The sequence below is a fragment of the Sapajus apella genome, unplaced genomic scaffold (genome assembly GCF_009761245.1).
Source record: "Sapajus apella isolate SASKATOON/1434 unplaced genomic scaffold, GSC_monkey_1.0 scaffold74, whole genome shotgun sequence".
Classification (NCBI taxonomy): Eukaryota; Metazoa; Chordata; class Mammalia; order Primates; family Cebidae; genus Sapajus; species Sapajus apella.
The window spans coordinates 2,098,619-2,112,900 of record NW_022437014.1 but is presented as its reverse complement, the minus strand read 5'-3'; the positions used below and the strand labels follow the sequence as shown (position 1 = coordinate 2,112,900).

Here is a 14,282-nt window from a genome sequence, read left to right as displayed (position 1 = left end):
ATAATCCTTTGGGTATATACCCAGTAATGGGATTGCTGGGTCAAATGGAATTTCTATTTCTAGATCCTTGAGGAATCGCCGCACTGTCTTCCACAATGGCTGAACTAATTTATGCTCTCACCAACAGTGTAAAAGTGTTCCTGTTTCTCCATATCCTCTCCAGCATCTGTTGTCTCCAGAGTTTTTTCATGATTGTCATTCTAACTGGCGTGAGATGGTATCTCAATGTGGTTTTGATTTGCATTTCTCTAACAACCAGGGATGATGAGCATTTTTTCATATGTTTTTTGGTCACATAAATGTCTTCTTCTGAAAAGTATCTGTTCATATCTTTCACCCACTTTTTGATGGGGTTGTTTTTTTCTTGTATATTTTAGTTCTTTATTAATTATATTAATTTAGTTTATATATTAATCTACAAATATACAAGAAATTATATTAGCCCGTTGTCAGATGGGTAGGTTGCAAAAATTTTTTCCCATTCTGTTGGTTGTCGGTTCACTCTAATTGTTTCTTTTGCTGTGCAGAAGCTCTTTAGTTTAATTAGATCCCATTTGTCTATTTTGGCTTTTGTTGCCATTGCTTTTGGTGTTTTCGTCATGAAGTTCTTGCCTATGCCTATGTCCTGAATGGTATTGCCTAGGTTTTCTTCTAGGGTTTGTTTTTATGGTGTTAGGTCTTATGTTTCAATCTTTAATCCATCTGGAGTTAATTTTTGTATAACATGTAAGGAAGGGGTCCAGTTTCAGCTTTCTGCACATGGCCAGCCAGTTTCTCCATACCGTTTATTAAACAGGAAACCTTTCCCTATTGCTTGTTTTTGTCCAGTTTGTCAAAGGTCAGAAAAAATATGAAACGCTTCATGAATTTGTGTGTCATTCTTGCGCAGGGGCCATGCTAATCTTCTCTGTATTGTTCCAATTTTAGTATATGTGCTGCCGAAGCAAGCACCCTTTCCTCTCTTTTCTTTCTCTTTCTTTTTTTTAAGATGGAGTTTCAGCTTGTTGCCAAGGATGGAATGCAATGGGGCAATCTGGGTTCATTGCAACCTCCACCAGGTTCAAACGATTCTCCTGCCTCAGCCTCCAGAGTAGCTGGGATTATGGGCATATGCCACCACACCTGGCTAATTTTGTATTTTTAGTATAGAGATGGGCTTTCTCCATGTTGGTCAGGCTGGTCTCGAACTCCCCACCTCAGGTGATCTGCCCACCTCAGCCTCCCAAAGTACTGGGATTACAGATGTGAGCCACTGTGCCTGGACTCCTCTCTTTTCTTTAATACTCCCTTCTTCAGATTTATCAATAGTTTAGTTTGCCTTATGTCCTTCAAGGTCATTTTTCAGGCACTTACATTTAAACATACACATATAATTATGTATCTTATATTTTTTTATACTACACTAGTGAACTGTATTTTATCTTTTTGAACATAACGAATGCTGAAGATATTTTAATGTATGTACATCTTAACCATTTATTTTTAACTCCTTTATTATTTTTAACTCCAGAATAAGATTGTGCCAATATTTATTTGACACTTAGATCATATAACATGTTTCTCTTTTCAAATCAATACTGCTAAATTTTTTATGTTTATTTCTATACTATAAACTCTAGAGCAACCCCTAGAAATAAAACAGAGGCATAAGAGATAAAATGAAATAAAAAATTAGTAAACTAAAAAGAAGGCAGACAAAAAGGGAAAAAAGAGTCAAAAAACAAGTAGGACAAGTAAAAAAATAGAAACCTGGTACATTTAGAAATATTTAGAAATCAAATTTCTGAGTTGCAAGGTAATTTTATGCAAAATTTTGGTAGAAACTATCAAACTGTTCTACAAAAAGGCAGTATTAATTGACACTATGATAAAAAATTATGAAGTTACCTATTTCTTCACACTCTTACAAACACTAGATATTTTGAATCACTTTAACTTGTCAGTGTGATAGACAAAGTCAGTATACTAATGTTTGGTTACCTTGTTACTGGTAAGGTTGAACAACATTTCCCATATTTATAAGCTGTTTTAAAATTTTTCCTCTGTGAATTGCTCATTCATAGATTCCTCTAATATTTCTACTGTGTTGTTTGGGAGTTTGCAGAATCTCTTAATATGCTATAGATCCAATTATTTGTATTTTGTAAAAATTGTAGATATTTTCCCCATGTCACCTATCTTCAGGTAATGGTATAGTTTTTCAGCCTTTTTTTTTGCACTCAAATTTATCAAACTTTTTTGTGTGACTTGGGAGTAATGTATGAATCTTAGGAAAGTTTCTCTACCCTAAACTTTCTCTATTACTCTCTAATACTTTGATAGTTTTAATTTTAATATATTTCTTTATTTTTGTGTAAGGTAAAAGTTTTATTGGAACACAGCCATGTCTTGTTTATGTAAACAAGACATATCATCAATATGTATTGATGATGGCTGCTTTCAGGGTGCAATGGCAGAGTTAAAGTAGTTGCAACAGAGACTGTATGATGGTGAAGTCCAAACTATTTACTCTTTGACCCTTTATAGGAAAACTTTGCCAGTCATTGCCCTAAATAGCTATTGTTGTATTAGTATCATCAATAACAGGAACCCTATAGTGTGTTCGCATCTGGAAAGGTAAATATCTCCTCATTGGGTCTATATTTCAAAATATTCTTGGCTATTTCTTGTAATGTCTTTGGGGTAAATTTTACATTTAATTTACGGTTATGGCTGGGATTAAATGTACCAGGTTTCTATTTTTTACTTGTCCTACTTGTTTTTTGACTCTTTTTTCCCTTTTTGTCTGCCTTCTTTTTAAGTTTATTAATTTTTTATTTCATTTTATCTCTTATGCCTCTTTGTTTTATTTCTAGGGGTTGCTCTAGAGTTTATAGTATACATCTTTAAGCTATCATAGTCCACCTTTACGTAATATTATACCACTTCAAGTATAGCATAAGAAACCAACAACAGTATACTTTCATTTCTTTCTTTCTGCTACTGTGGTGAGACATTTTACTTTTCACATATGTCATAAATCTCAGAATGCATTGTTTTTATTTTTGCTTTAAATAGTCAATTATTTTGTAGAGAGATTTAAAGTACTTTTAAAAAATTTTGTTTGCCCACAAATTATCATTTCTGGGGCTCTTCATTCTTTGTGTAGATGTAGTTTTTTAAATCTGGCTTCTTTTTATTATTTTTTTCTTCTGGCCTAAAAGACTTCCACTAACATTCCTTGTGCAGATCTGGTTGAGTTCTTTCACCTTTTGTTCACATGAGAAAGTTTTTATTTCATCTTTGTTTTTGGAAGAGATTTTTGCTAGGTATAAAATTCTCAGTCGATAGGACTTTTCCTTCAATATTTAAAAAGGATTGCTTTTCAAGCTTTGTTAGGCAGGACCAGAGCAATCAAAAGCAATACCCTTGAGTCCTTTATGAGGTGCCCTATGTAGTACAAGGGACTGAAACTGTTCTTGGCCCTACATGAGCTCCAGGGATGTTTGTGCTCTTTTCTCCTGGTTCACTCCCTGCCTTGGTGCTTTTCTCTCAGGCACTTACAGGTCAGCACTCAGCTAGAGGCTGGAGGGGAACCTTCTGCAGATCTTTATGACCTTCTCCTTCACTCTGTATAGCCTCTCTTTCTCTGGTACTCTGGCCTGTGAACTCTGGCTACTTTGGCCCACCTCAATTGTCAACTCTGCCTTCTCAATTCAGGGAGACTACTGGGACCCATTTAATTTCCTCCTGTCTGTGCTGTGGCCTGGGAACTCTCAGGCTGTGAGATGGGGGCATTGATCATGTTCACCTTCTTTAGTTTCCTTCTCTGGGGACTATTCAACTGCTGTACCTATTGTCAAATGTCTAAAAAACATTTTTTCATTTATATTTTTTCTCTTTTTAGCTATTTAACATGGGAGGGTAAAAGTGGTCCCCATCCTTCCATTATGACTGAAATGTTTCATTTGGGATTTTCATTGGAATTGATGGGAAAACTTGACACATATCATTCTTCCTTTTAGGAATAGGGTTTTTTGATTTATTTCAGTCTTCTTTGAAATCCTCCACAGACTTTATGGTCTTACACATTCCTATTGATGTTGTATTTAAAGGCCCCAATACAGGCTCCTTACCTTCCCTCTCAAAGCATGTTATTCTTACTCTAGCAATTCAGGAATAGAGTCTAAAGAAGACCCTGAGGCTTCTGCTCCTTAGAGTGACTCCTAGACCTATCCTCTTCCTCCTACCTCTTTTGGTCAGGAGAAAAGGGCCTATTCTAGCTTACTCTTTTATAATGGCAGAGCAGCTTGAGCAGCTCTGGACTAGAGGGTGTGGATGAGAAAACAGTGGATGCATCTCTCATGGAACCCCAAGGGAAGGCTGGCTTAGAGCTGCATGGCTTGCCTGAAACTTTCTTCTACTGTTATCCACAGTAGGGCATGAATGTACTATGAGAAGTAAAACCTGAAGAGTCAACTGTTGATCTACAGGGGGTGCTAGCATCTCTATCTGATTGTGGTGTCACTCCGCCTACCTTGTTTATGTTGTGGGCCTGCCTCTTTGACAGATGGTTACTAATGCACAGAAAAAAATCATCTCTAATAATGTCTCTGGGCTAAATAGGCATTTATAGGCTAATTAGGAAGGCTGGGGATATGTGTTCTAAATGTCAAACAACCAATTTAGAAGCAAAGTTGGAACTGAGCCTTCCTTCCTAAGTTGGGAACTATATGTTCTTATGAAATCAGTCTCACAGTAATGACAGTAATAAATTGAGGAGCCCTCAGCTGACTACAGTTGACACTAGATGGATAAACACCCATCCTAAGTAATGAGTTGGTTAATTATAGCTGTGCCATGTTCACAGACCTTCAATTAATCTCTTGAGAAAATATAACTTTATCACCTGCAATGGCTCATAGCATCTAAGCAGGACTTTTCAGAGGTCAGGCTTCTCCATTAACTCAAAATACATGTCTTAAGAATCAAAGGGCTGGGTGGAATTTAGCTTACTTATTTTCATTATACCTCTGTGTGGGGATCCACTTGTATAAAACACTAGAGAAATGACAAGGCAAATACAAGAATGATAGGGAGGAGATTTTGACATATTTTACTGCACTCACATTATCCCCACCCTCATACTTAACCAAACAGTCATATGTAACACCCTGATCTCTAGAATGTGGGTGTATTCAGACTTTCTGAAAGGGTGAGTTGACTGGCCCACTCAAACACTGCTCCACTCTCTGACAGCTTTATTGGCAAAAGAAAACAATGTCATTCTGACAAAATGCCATATACCTGGACACTCTGGAGACCTAACCCATCCTAACTGTAGATCATGCTAGTTCAGGGTAGATAGCCTGGCTGATCTATATGGCTCAGGCTCATGTTATAGGCCCATGGGTTGCAACCCTGATACGCATTAGCATCACTTACAGAACCACTCCAAGACCAAATATATCAGAAACTTGGGGCTGGGACCCAGGCTTTCTAGGTCATTCTAATGTGCAGCCAGGGTTGAGAACCACTGCTGTAGACTCTGTGGCCATTTGCCAATTTTTAACATTCAACAAATTTATCAAGAGTGGACTTCAATTTATATTATAAAGCAGTACTTCACTCTAGTCTTCCTAAGGACTTTGCCAAATAAGGGAAGATTGCCCATTTCTCTGGTAGCATTAGGAGATGACAATCTTTTGTTTTTAACACAGTCCTTTGGTTCTACTTCTGAATCTTTTCCTTTTCTCTCTGCTACCAAATCCTCAGGTCAGACCCTCATCACCTTCCAACTGCCTCCCAACCTTCTGTTAGCATTGCTCCCATTATTTCTCTCAAGCCCCAAACATGTCTCTTCCTTTTATAGCTCCCTTCAGTGGCTCCCTGCTGTCCAGAAAAAAACTCAGTGTCCTCATTTGGGCGTCCAAGGCTTTCACGGCTAGATTGGAGCATGATTACTCAAGCCAAAAACCCCCTTGGGGTTCTTGCAGGTACCTGACTGACCACTGCTATCTTCACCTTCTAAGCTTCTGCTTGGATAGTTTGTGCCTTACTCCATCCTGCCAGCAGTCCCCACGCAGGTCGCAAGTCGCAAGTCGTCTTTCCAGTAAAACCTCTGATCTTCCTGCTTCCCATTTCCCACCTCTCAGGTCTTTACTGCCTCTCAGCCAAAGCAACGCCTATATATGCTTTGTAAATGTCTGGCACACAGTAGATGCTAAAAAAAAAAAAAAAAAAAAAACAAAATAAGCAAATAAATTTCATTTATCACACTATCAAAATTTGAGTCTGTCTTCCCTATTAGGTTCTGATCTTTAAGGGCAGTAGGTAACAAGGTGTATATAGTTAAAAACAAAAAACAAGGCTTTTGGAGAAAAGTTTGGGTTTAAAACTCTGCTCTACCAGTCACTAGCTGTAGAATCTTGGGCAACTTTAACTGTTTCCTCAGCAGTTAAATAAGGGTGACAACTCCTTGAAGGGTTTTGAGGATTAGAATATTAGACACATAGTAGGCACCAAGTATTTTCTTTTCTGGACTCAACTCAGCATTTACCAGATACTCCGCAAAACTCACGAGTAACACTCAACTGGAAAACATTTGTTTTAGACTGTATGAATCCAAACAGCTCTATTTCACGAAAGTTAAATGTTAGATCTGACAACCCTCCTTTTTCCCACCTAGTCATCAGGGGCATACCAAACCATTAACTTATTTAATTCTCCAAACAGCCCCTTGAATCATTATCTCCATTTTATGGCCAAGAAAAGTGGAGCAAAGAGAAGGCAATGGATTTCCCTTTGGAAAAAGATCTGGAGCTTTTCAGAATCCTGTTGACTCTCAGCTCTGGGCTGTTTTCTTAATGCCATGCTGCCCTCATGTTCAGTCTTGTGAATACATGCTTTTAAATGCAACCATTTGTTTATTTTATAATTAAACCAACAGTCCAATGATGACGGTTTCCAGGGTGTAAGTTAAAGTAGTTATTTTAATTAAAATATTTCTTTTTAAAGGAGAGTTTTTTTCAGCGGCATAATTTGGACCGAATAGTTACTGACTACCACAACCTCCGGGAAGCTTGATTCATTCACCTGTAACTAAGAATAACAACAGTACCTGCCTTATGGGATGAGGATTAAATGACTTAACACATGCAATCTGAATACACGTGAAACTGGGTCTGGCACATGGTAGTACTCAGCATCAGCTATTACCATCATCGCCATCAAGACTGTTTTGCTTGGAATTCTCTCACGTGGAACCTTGTTGTCCTTTACTGTGCTCATTACAGCAAAGACCATGAAGAATACCCTGTCACTCCTTAATGCTTCTCAATTAATTGAGAGCTCTAATAATCAAAAAGGCAATTTAAAGGCAAAAAAGTAACTTTATTGAGTACTAATCTTACCATGAAACATCTATAAGAAATAATTACAAAATAATGCAGGTTTTTTTTTTTTTAACATACTTTTGGTATCATCTTGATATGATGATCCTTTCACAGAAAGGATTATTTACAGTTTATGTAGATATAAAGCTCACTGTTACAAATACAAATGTAGGTTTGCAGAGGCAATATATACCAAATGGGTATACTGACTAGCAATAGATATGTCAGAAATGCAGAATAAATACAGCTTCATATTTTTCTTTTCCTTTTTATTTTTAAAAACAATTTCCAAATACAAAATATGGATTATTCAAAGTGGATTTTTCATATACATATATATAATTCTGCTGCAAACAGTGGATCAAAAAGCAAAAGTGTTCTTAGCATGTTTCATTTTTGAAAACCCACAGGACTACTTATAAATCCAATTAGAAAGAGCATGTGCAAAACCATCAACAATGCCAGCAAAACCTTAGAGATCTGATTTTGGTTGAAGTAGAGAGAAAATAAAGCATAAAGCAGTACCTGTTTACAGTAATTAAATATGTTTTTCCTTTTATCTTTCGTTCTTAAATATGTCTTTTTTTTTTTTTTTAAGGTTTGCAAGAAACTCTAAGGGCTAAGGAAATGCACTGCATTATGATCTGGGCTCCTTAGAGTACAAACCTCATCAGGCTTAAACATCATCCATGAGAGATGGTGGATTACTTAATGACTTCTAAGTAAAACAGTCATTAAATGATCCTTTTACACTTTAATCCTTTTATGCAGACTGAGATACTTCCATACATTTCAATATCTGCAACTTTGGTTCTATTAAAGCATTTGATAAAAGCAAAATAGTTTCGTGACCACAGAACTCGACACAACTTTTTTTTCTTTTAAAGTGTCAGGTGAACCTAATGTGACGAGGCAATTTTGCATACACATCCGAGACCCAGCACAGGAGGGGCAGGCAGCACAGGCGGGCATGCTCCCGCTCACCATTTGTTGTGTAATACTGACTCCCAGCCACGGGTAACACTGCTTATGTTCCGCTGTACCCTAAATCTACTTCTTTGTTACCTGAAAACATAACTTTGTATAAAAATATGATTGTTTCTTTAGAAAATAATATATAGTTTTTTTAATAAAACCTGGCAGATAGAAAAAAATGGTATATCAAAATATGGTAAACAAATGTTGTAAAATACTAAATCATTAAAAATATCTTATAGAAAGACATTGTGCTATGAAGTTCTCTCCTGAAGTATGAGCGATGTTTTTACTGTACATCAAAAGATTGATAAATTCACTCCCCTGACTTGGTTTCATTATGTATTGTTACAGCAGCACAGCAGGTAACTGTCTTAAAAATGGCCCTTTCTCATACACTACATCTTCTGTACACCTTTACTTCAAAATTAACAAAAGACACCCCTGGGATCAGTGGTTTTCAACTCTGTTGCATATTAGCTCCATCTGGAGAACTTTCAAAAAAAAGGCAATTCTACCTGGGTCCCACCACAAGAGAATGATGTAATCAGACTGGTGGGAGACTCAGTCATTATTTTTTAAAAGCTCCCCACACCACATTCTATTATACAATCAGTGTTGAGAATCATGGCCAAAGGCACATGAGGAAACAGTCATTCTTAACTCTATGTATATCAACTGATTGTCTGCAGGTATCATTCATTCAGTGACATATTCTCAATTTTAAGTAATTCCATGTATAAAAGATAGTCATGGAAGCCAAAATGAAGACATAGTAAGCTTTAAACACATATAAACATACACAATCCCATGTATTTATATATATATAATATATACATAGAATATTTTGGTTAAGCAGAAACTAGCATTGCCATGATTTTTTCTTGATAATTAAACAAAGCATCACCAAGCACCAATGTTTTCTAAGACATTTTCCGTAGTTTTAACAGACACGGGTTTTGTAAACTCCACAAAATGCATTACAACATGAACACAATTCATCTGTTACTTGGATGAGGAACTCAACTGAATCCTGGAGATTCCTCGAAGATCACAGAAGAGGACACAGCACTGAGCGGGGTGAAGGAGTCACAGGCATCACAGCATATGCACTTCTGGTTTTCTGGTTATTGCTTAATTCATGTCTTGACTCTGCATAGGTGCTTCCATCATGTACGTATCTTTGGCTTGCTACAACCTCATGATTTTGACCACTCCATCAGTGTTCACTTTGGGACAGCCTCAGGGAGGAAGCAATGGCTACACAGAGCAACCATCTCTGTTAAAAGAAGAATCTTCCCTCTTTCCCCTCCCAAACGATGAGCATTTTATGAGGGAGTGGTAAAAAATTTACAGGCAAACAAATAAATCTAACATCTTTCACGTGATAAAAAATGTGATTTACATGTAGCTGAACTAAAAAGCATCAGATGAGCAAACACACCACACTCCAATATTCTGAAGGCATTGCAATCAGTTAAATGCACTTCCTTCCAAAGGAGCAATGGGTTTCTGGGCACTTCTCTTGCTGTACATTTTCTGTAGTTCTTCTACTTCTGTGTAATACTTAAAGTGCAATTGTTTCAAGGCTTTTGTTTCCATCATCACAAATATTATAAAGAAAGAGCTATGCTTAGGGTGAAGAAGATATGGCACAAGTAATACGTAAAGAACTCATGATTTTCGCATCCTCTAGCAAACAGTAAGCTGCCTGTACAGCTGCACACAGATGGACTTTATACAACAAACTCTGGAACTTCATCATGAGTGAGATCCAGAGAAAAGTATTTGCTGGTTCTTTTTACTGGAAAAGCATCTTGGATGTTGATGCACTGCTGAGCCAAGTAACTGTTGCAATAGAGGCCTTCCTCGTCCAGTTCATGGCCACATCCAAAGGTGTAACTCTGAGCAGTGTCCTGACACAGACCTGCAATGCGCAGGAAGTCTTTCTGGTAAAGTCTGATGTCATCAAGGCTCAAGCTGTGTCGATCAGTGGAGGTCTTTGGTTTCCGACATATAGTCTGCAAGATAAGGGAAGGTCGAAATGACTTTATAGACTAAAGTGAAAGGTTCGACTATTTGCCTTGTAAAGAGAGATGCTACAGAACCACAAAAGGTTAAGTAATCCTTATATGTTAGAAAGCGGTTTCCAGACTGCAGTTTCTGGGCCCTAGGGGGAAATGCACCATCAACACCACCTCCACCAGAAATAGCAGCTAACATTTACCAAGCAATTACTATGTGCCAGGCCCTGACCTAAACACTCGGCATGCCATTAACTCATTTAATCTTCCTGACAGTCCTAGGAAGCAGGCACTATCATTCTTCTCATTTTACGGATAAATAATCCAAAGCACAGAGATGTAAATGCAACAGGAATCCAACTATGCTTAGCATTTCAGAAATCAAGCAATTATCTTGAAATAAGGCCATACAGGTAAAGATATGGTTTCTTTTGTTTGTTTTTTTTACTAGGATATGGCAATTCAATGTGGCAATACTTTTAGACCAAGGTCTGTTATTATTTTAATAAGAAATGGGAAAATAAACCAATTATTATCAAGAAACATAGTTTTGCTTTTTAAAAAGCCAGAATTCTTGGGTTGAATATAAAGTGTTCTTTGTGCTGGGTTGAATATAGAGTGTTCTTGGTGTTGAAGAAGCTGGGAGGCAGGCACCAGGACGCAGTTCCCCAAGACAAGGGCGTGCGATTCTGCCAAATGCTGTACACAGTAGGAGGCAGACTTTTATTATCCCAAGAGGTGGTATTGATGGAAAATAGAAATGGGTTAAAAATGGTTCTGATAATTACATGAATGGAAGATATTTAATGGGTTATTTAAGGAAACCAGCCATTACATCTTTAAATTTTGTTGCTTACTACCACAAAGGACAACCCGTTAGAATAAGATGCAATTTCTAAAGGCAAAAGTTCCAGAAGCACGTTTTACTAGGAAATGTCACATCTGAGTGATCCCTTATGTTGATGTAGTCTTTAAAGGCTCCAATGGGATTTCACACACAGAATCATCTGGTCATTCCCACAAACCCTCAAGGAAGGCACACAATATTTTCCTCATGATGTAGGTGTGGAATCTGACTATCAGCTGTGCCCCAGAAACATCTAAGAGTAGATTATTCATTGGAGTTGTCAGAAAAATATTTCATAAACATCATTTTCACATTATGGTTACTTCAATGGAAGTAAAAGAAAGAAAAGACATAAGAGAAAAAAGGGAAGAAAGAGGAGGAGAAAAGCAGAGGACAAGGAGAGCCAGAATGCAAATGAAAAAAGAGAAACATACACAGAAGGGGAAAAAAAAAAAAAAAAAGAGAGAGAAAGGCAGGAGGAGGGAAGACATGCTCTGGAAGTAGAGCCATCAGTCATACATTACATCCAAATGCTGAAACCATGAGTTTCATAGTATTTTATCTATATTGTTGGACATTTAATAGTTTAACCAGTTATCACAGGTTGTCAAATTCTCTAGGCATAGCATACTTTGAAAATTCAATCTGAATGGAATAACCAGAGTGTGGAAACATTTCTGCCAGAACACACTGACAAAAATATTATTCTCCCAGGTTGAGAACAAGCAACACACACAAAGACACACGCACGTGCACACGTGGTTCACTTGAGGTCTGAAGATCAGAAGCTACCCAACCATATAAAGTGTGAAGCAAAATATGTAATTTATCTAAGTAAAAAATCAGTCTACTCAAAGATAAGCAGAACTAGCAAATAAGATGGAAATAAATTCAGAATAAAGCTAGAATGTATGTATCTAGGAAGAATCACTTCCTTAGGGTTTTTAATTTTTTCTCATTTGTATAAATGTAAGTTAATACTTAAAATGTTCTATAATTTATTTTCCTAATTTATGTTTTTCAATTCCTTTAATACCTGTGGAAGAGAATCAGTACTCTGGCCACGAAGCTTAACAACTGTTTCTGAAGAGCTTGAGGTGGAAGAACCAATTTCTTTCACAATCAACCCTGAAATAAAACACAGAGATATAAACAACAAATACTTCAAATTATTCACACCTCTTGCCATATATTCTGACACATTGCTATCAGGAATGAAAAATCCAGTATTAACCATTACCAAAAAGTCTCATTGTGACTCTTTGCTGAACACATGCCTCTAGATTTGGTTTGGCTTGGACGTATAGTGATGAATTGCGGGGGCTCTGGCCTCTGAAGTCAGACAGATCTGGCTGGATCTTGGCCCAGACAACTAATTAGCCATGTATCCTGGCTGGTTACTTAGCCTCTCAGTGTCTCAGTCTCCTTCTTGTATAAAATGGGGCCAATAACAACACCTGCCCTCTAGTTTTAATGATGATTACACAGTGAACGCATAAAAGGGTGAGGTACAGGGACTATACATGGATCCACTTAGTTCACGACAGCTCTTTTTGGCTGATGGGGCACTTGGCACATTCCTCCTGCAGCAGATCCCACTGGCAGGAGACGAACCGGGAGGCCACAGTGAAAATTCAGTACTGGGTCTTTGAGAACAGAGCCTCTAACCTAATCACCTCAGCACACAGTGGTAACCCGTTAAAATTTCAGAAGCAGAAATCCAGGGCGGACACTTCCCTGTGTGACTGGCATGTGAGTGAAGCATTTAGAAAAAACATGTCTCAGAAGGTAAAACTACCAATAAGAACTAGAGGTGTACGTGAACAAGGCTGAAATTTTTCTTGCCAATAGATGAAGCAAATGTACTACAGGTCAAGCCCTAGAACCATAAGGCCAATGGCTACTTAAAAAAAAAAAAAAAAAAAATCCCTATTTTCCAAAAAAAAAAAAAAAAAAAAAAAAAACCCCATCTTCCAAAAAAAAAAAAAAAACAAAACCTTAAGTAATGTGATTCTTATTCAAGTATTGCTAGTAGTCTACAGATGACTTTTTGTGTTCTATCCCTTAACTCTTTAGAAACATTTCGTAATGACTCAGTGTCTAGCATATGCCATAAATACATTAAGTATTCAATAATTAGTTAAATTGAAACATGAAGACATTCCTGGTTTACAAGTAGACACTTTATTTATTTATTTATGAGACGGAGTCTTGCTCTATCGCCAGGCTGGAGTGCAGTGGCGTAATCTCGGCTTACTACAACCTCTGCCTCCCAGGTTCAAGCAATTCTCCTGCCTCAGCTTCCCAAGTAGCTGGGACTACAGGTGCGTGCTGCCATGCTCTGCTAATTTTTGTACTTTTAGTAGAGACGGGGTTTCACCATGTTGGCTAGGATGGTCTTGATCTCTTGACCTCATGATCTGCCTGTCTTGGCCTCCCAAAGTGTTGGGATTACAGGCATGAACCACCATGCCAGCCTACAAGTAGACACTTTAAAAACTCAGGTGATGACCGGGTCTGGTGGGTCACATCTGTAATCCCAGCACTTTGGGAGGCCGAGGCAGGTGGATCACCTGAGGTCAGGTGCTCGAGACCAGCCTGACCAACATGGTCAACTCTACTAAGAATATAAAATTAGCAGGGTGTGGTGGCACATGCCTGTAATCACAGCTACTCTGGAGGCTGAAACAGGAAAGTCACTTGAACTTGGAGGCGGAGGTTGCAGTGAGCTGAGATTGTGCCATTGCACTCCATCCAGCCTGGGCAATAAGAGTGACACTCCTCTTAAAAAAAAAAAGAAAAAGGCTGGGCGCGGTGGCTCAAGCCTGTAATCCCAGCACTTTGGGAGGCCAAGGTGGGTGGATCACGAGGTCAAGAAATCGAGACCATCCTGGTCAACAAGGTGAAATCTCGTCTCTACTAAAAATACAAAAATTAGCTGGGCATGATGGTTCGTGCCTGTAGTCCCAGCTACTTGGGAGGCTGAGGCAGGAGAATTGCTTGAGCCCAGGAGGCGGAGGTTGCGGTGAGCAGAGATCGTGCCATTGCACTCCAGTCTGGGCA

The 14,282-nt window shown here is 38.0% G+C and overlaps 1 protein-coding gene and 1 non-coding gene across 3 annotated transcripts in view; both read right to left on the bottom strand.

Moving 5' to 3' along the window:
• Positions 1 to 844: 844 nt before the first annotated feature.
• On the bottom strand, positions 845 to 951 carry LOC116532180. The gene has a single exon (XR_004260744.1). It is a non-coding gene; the product is annotated as a U6 spliceosomal RNA (small nuclear RNA).
• A 6,665-nt stretch (positions 952 to 7,616) lies between these two features.
• Positions 7,617 to 14,282, bottom strand: part of FRMD6 (FERM domain containing 6) — an 85,917-nt gene continuing 79,251 nt past the window's right edge. Inside the window, exons 13-14 of one of the 2 annotated variants that reach the window (XM_032251057.1) lie at positions 12,256 to 12,347; positions 7,617 to 10,369 (exon numbers count right to left, since the gene is read on the bottom strand). In XM_032251057.1, the coding sequence (XP_032106948.1) occupies positions 10,085 to 10,369; positions 12,256 to 12,347 (377 nt within the window). In that variant the 3' untranslated portion in view covers positions 7,617 to 10,084. The remainder of the gene's footprint in view (positions 10,370 to 12,255; positions 12,348 to 14,282) is intronic. The other variant, XM_032251056.1, reaches the window with a different exon arrangement.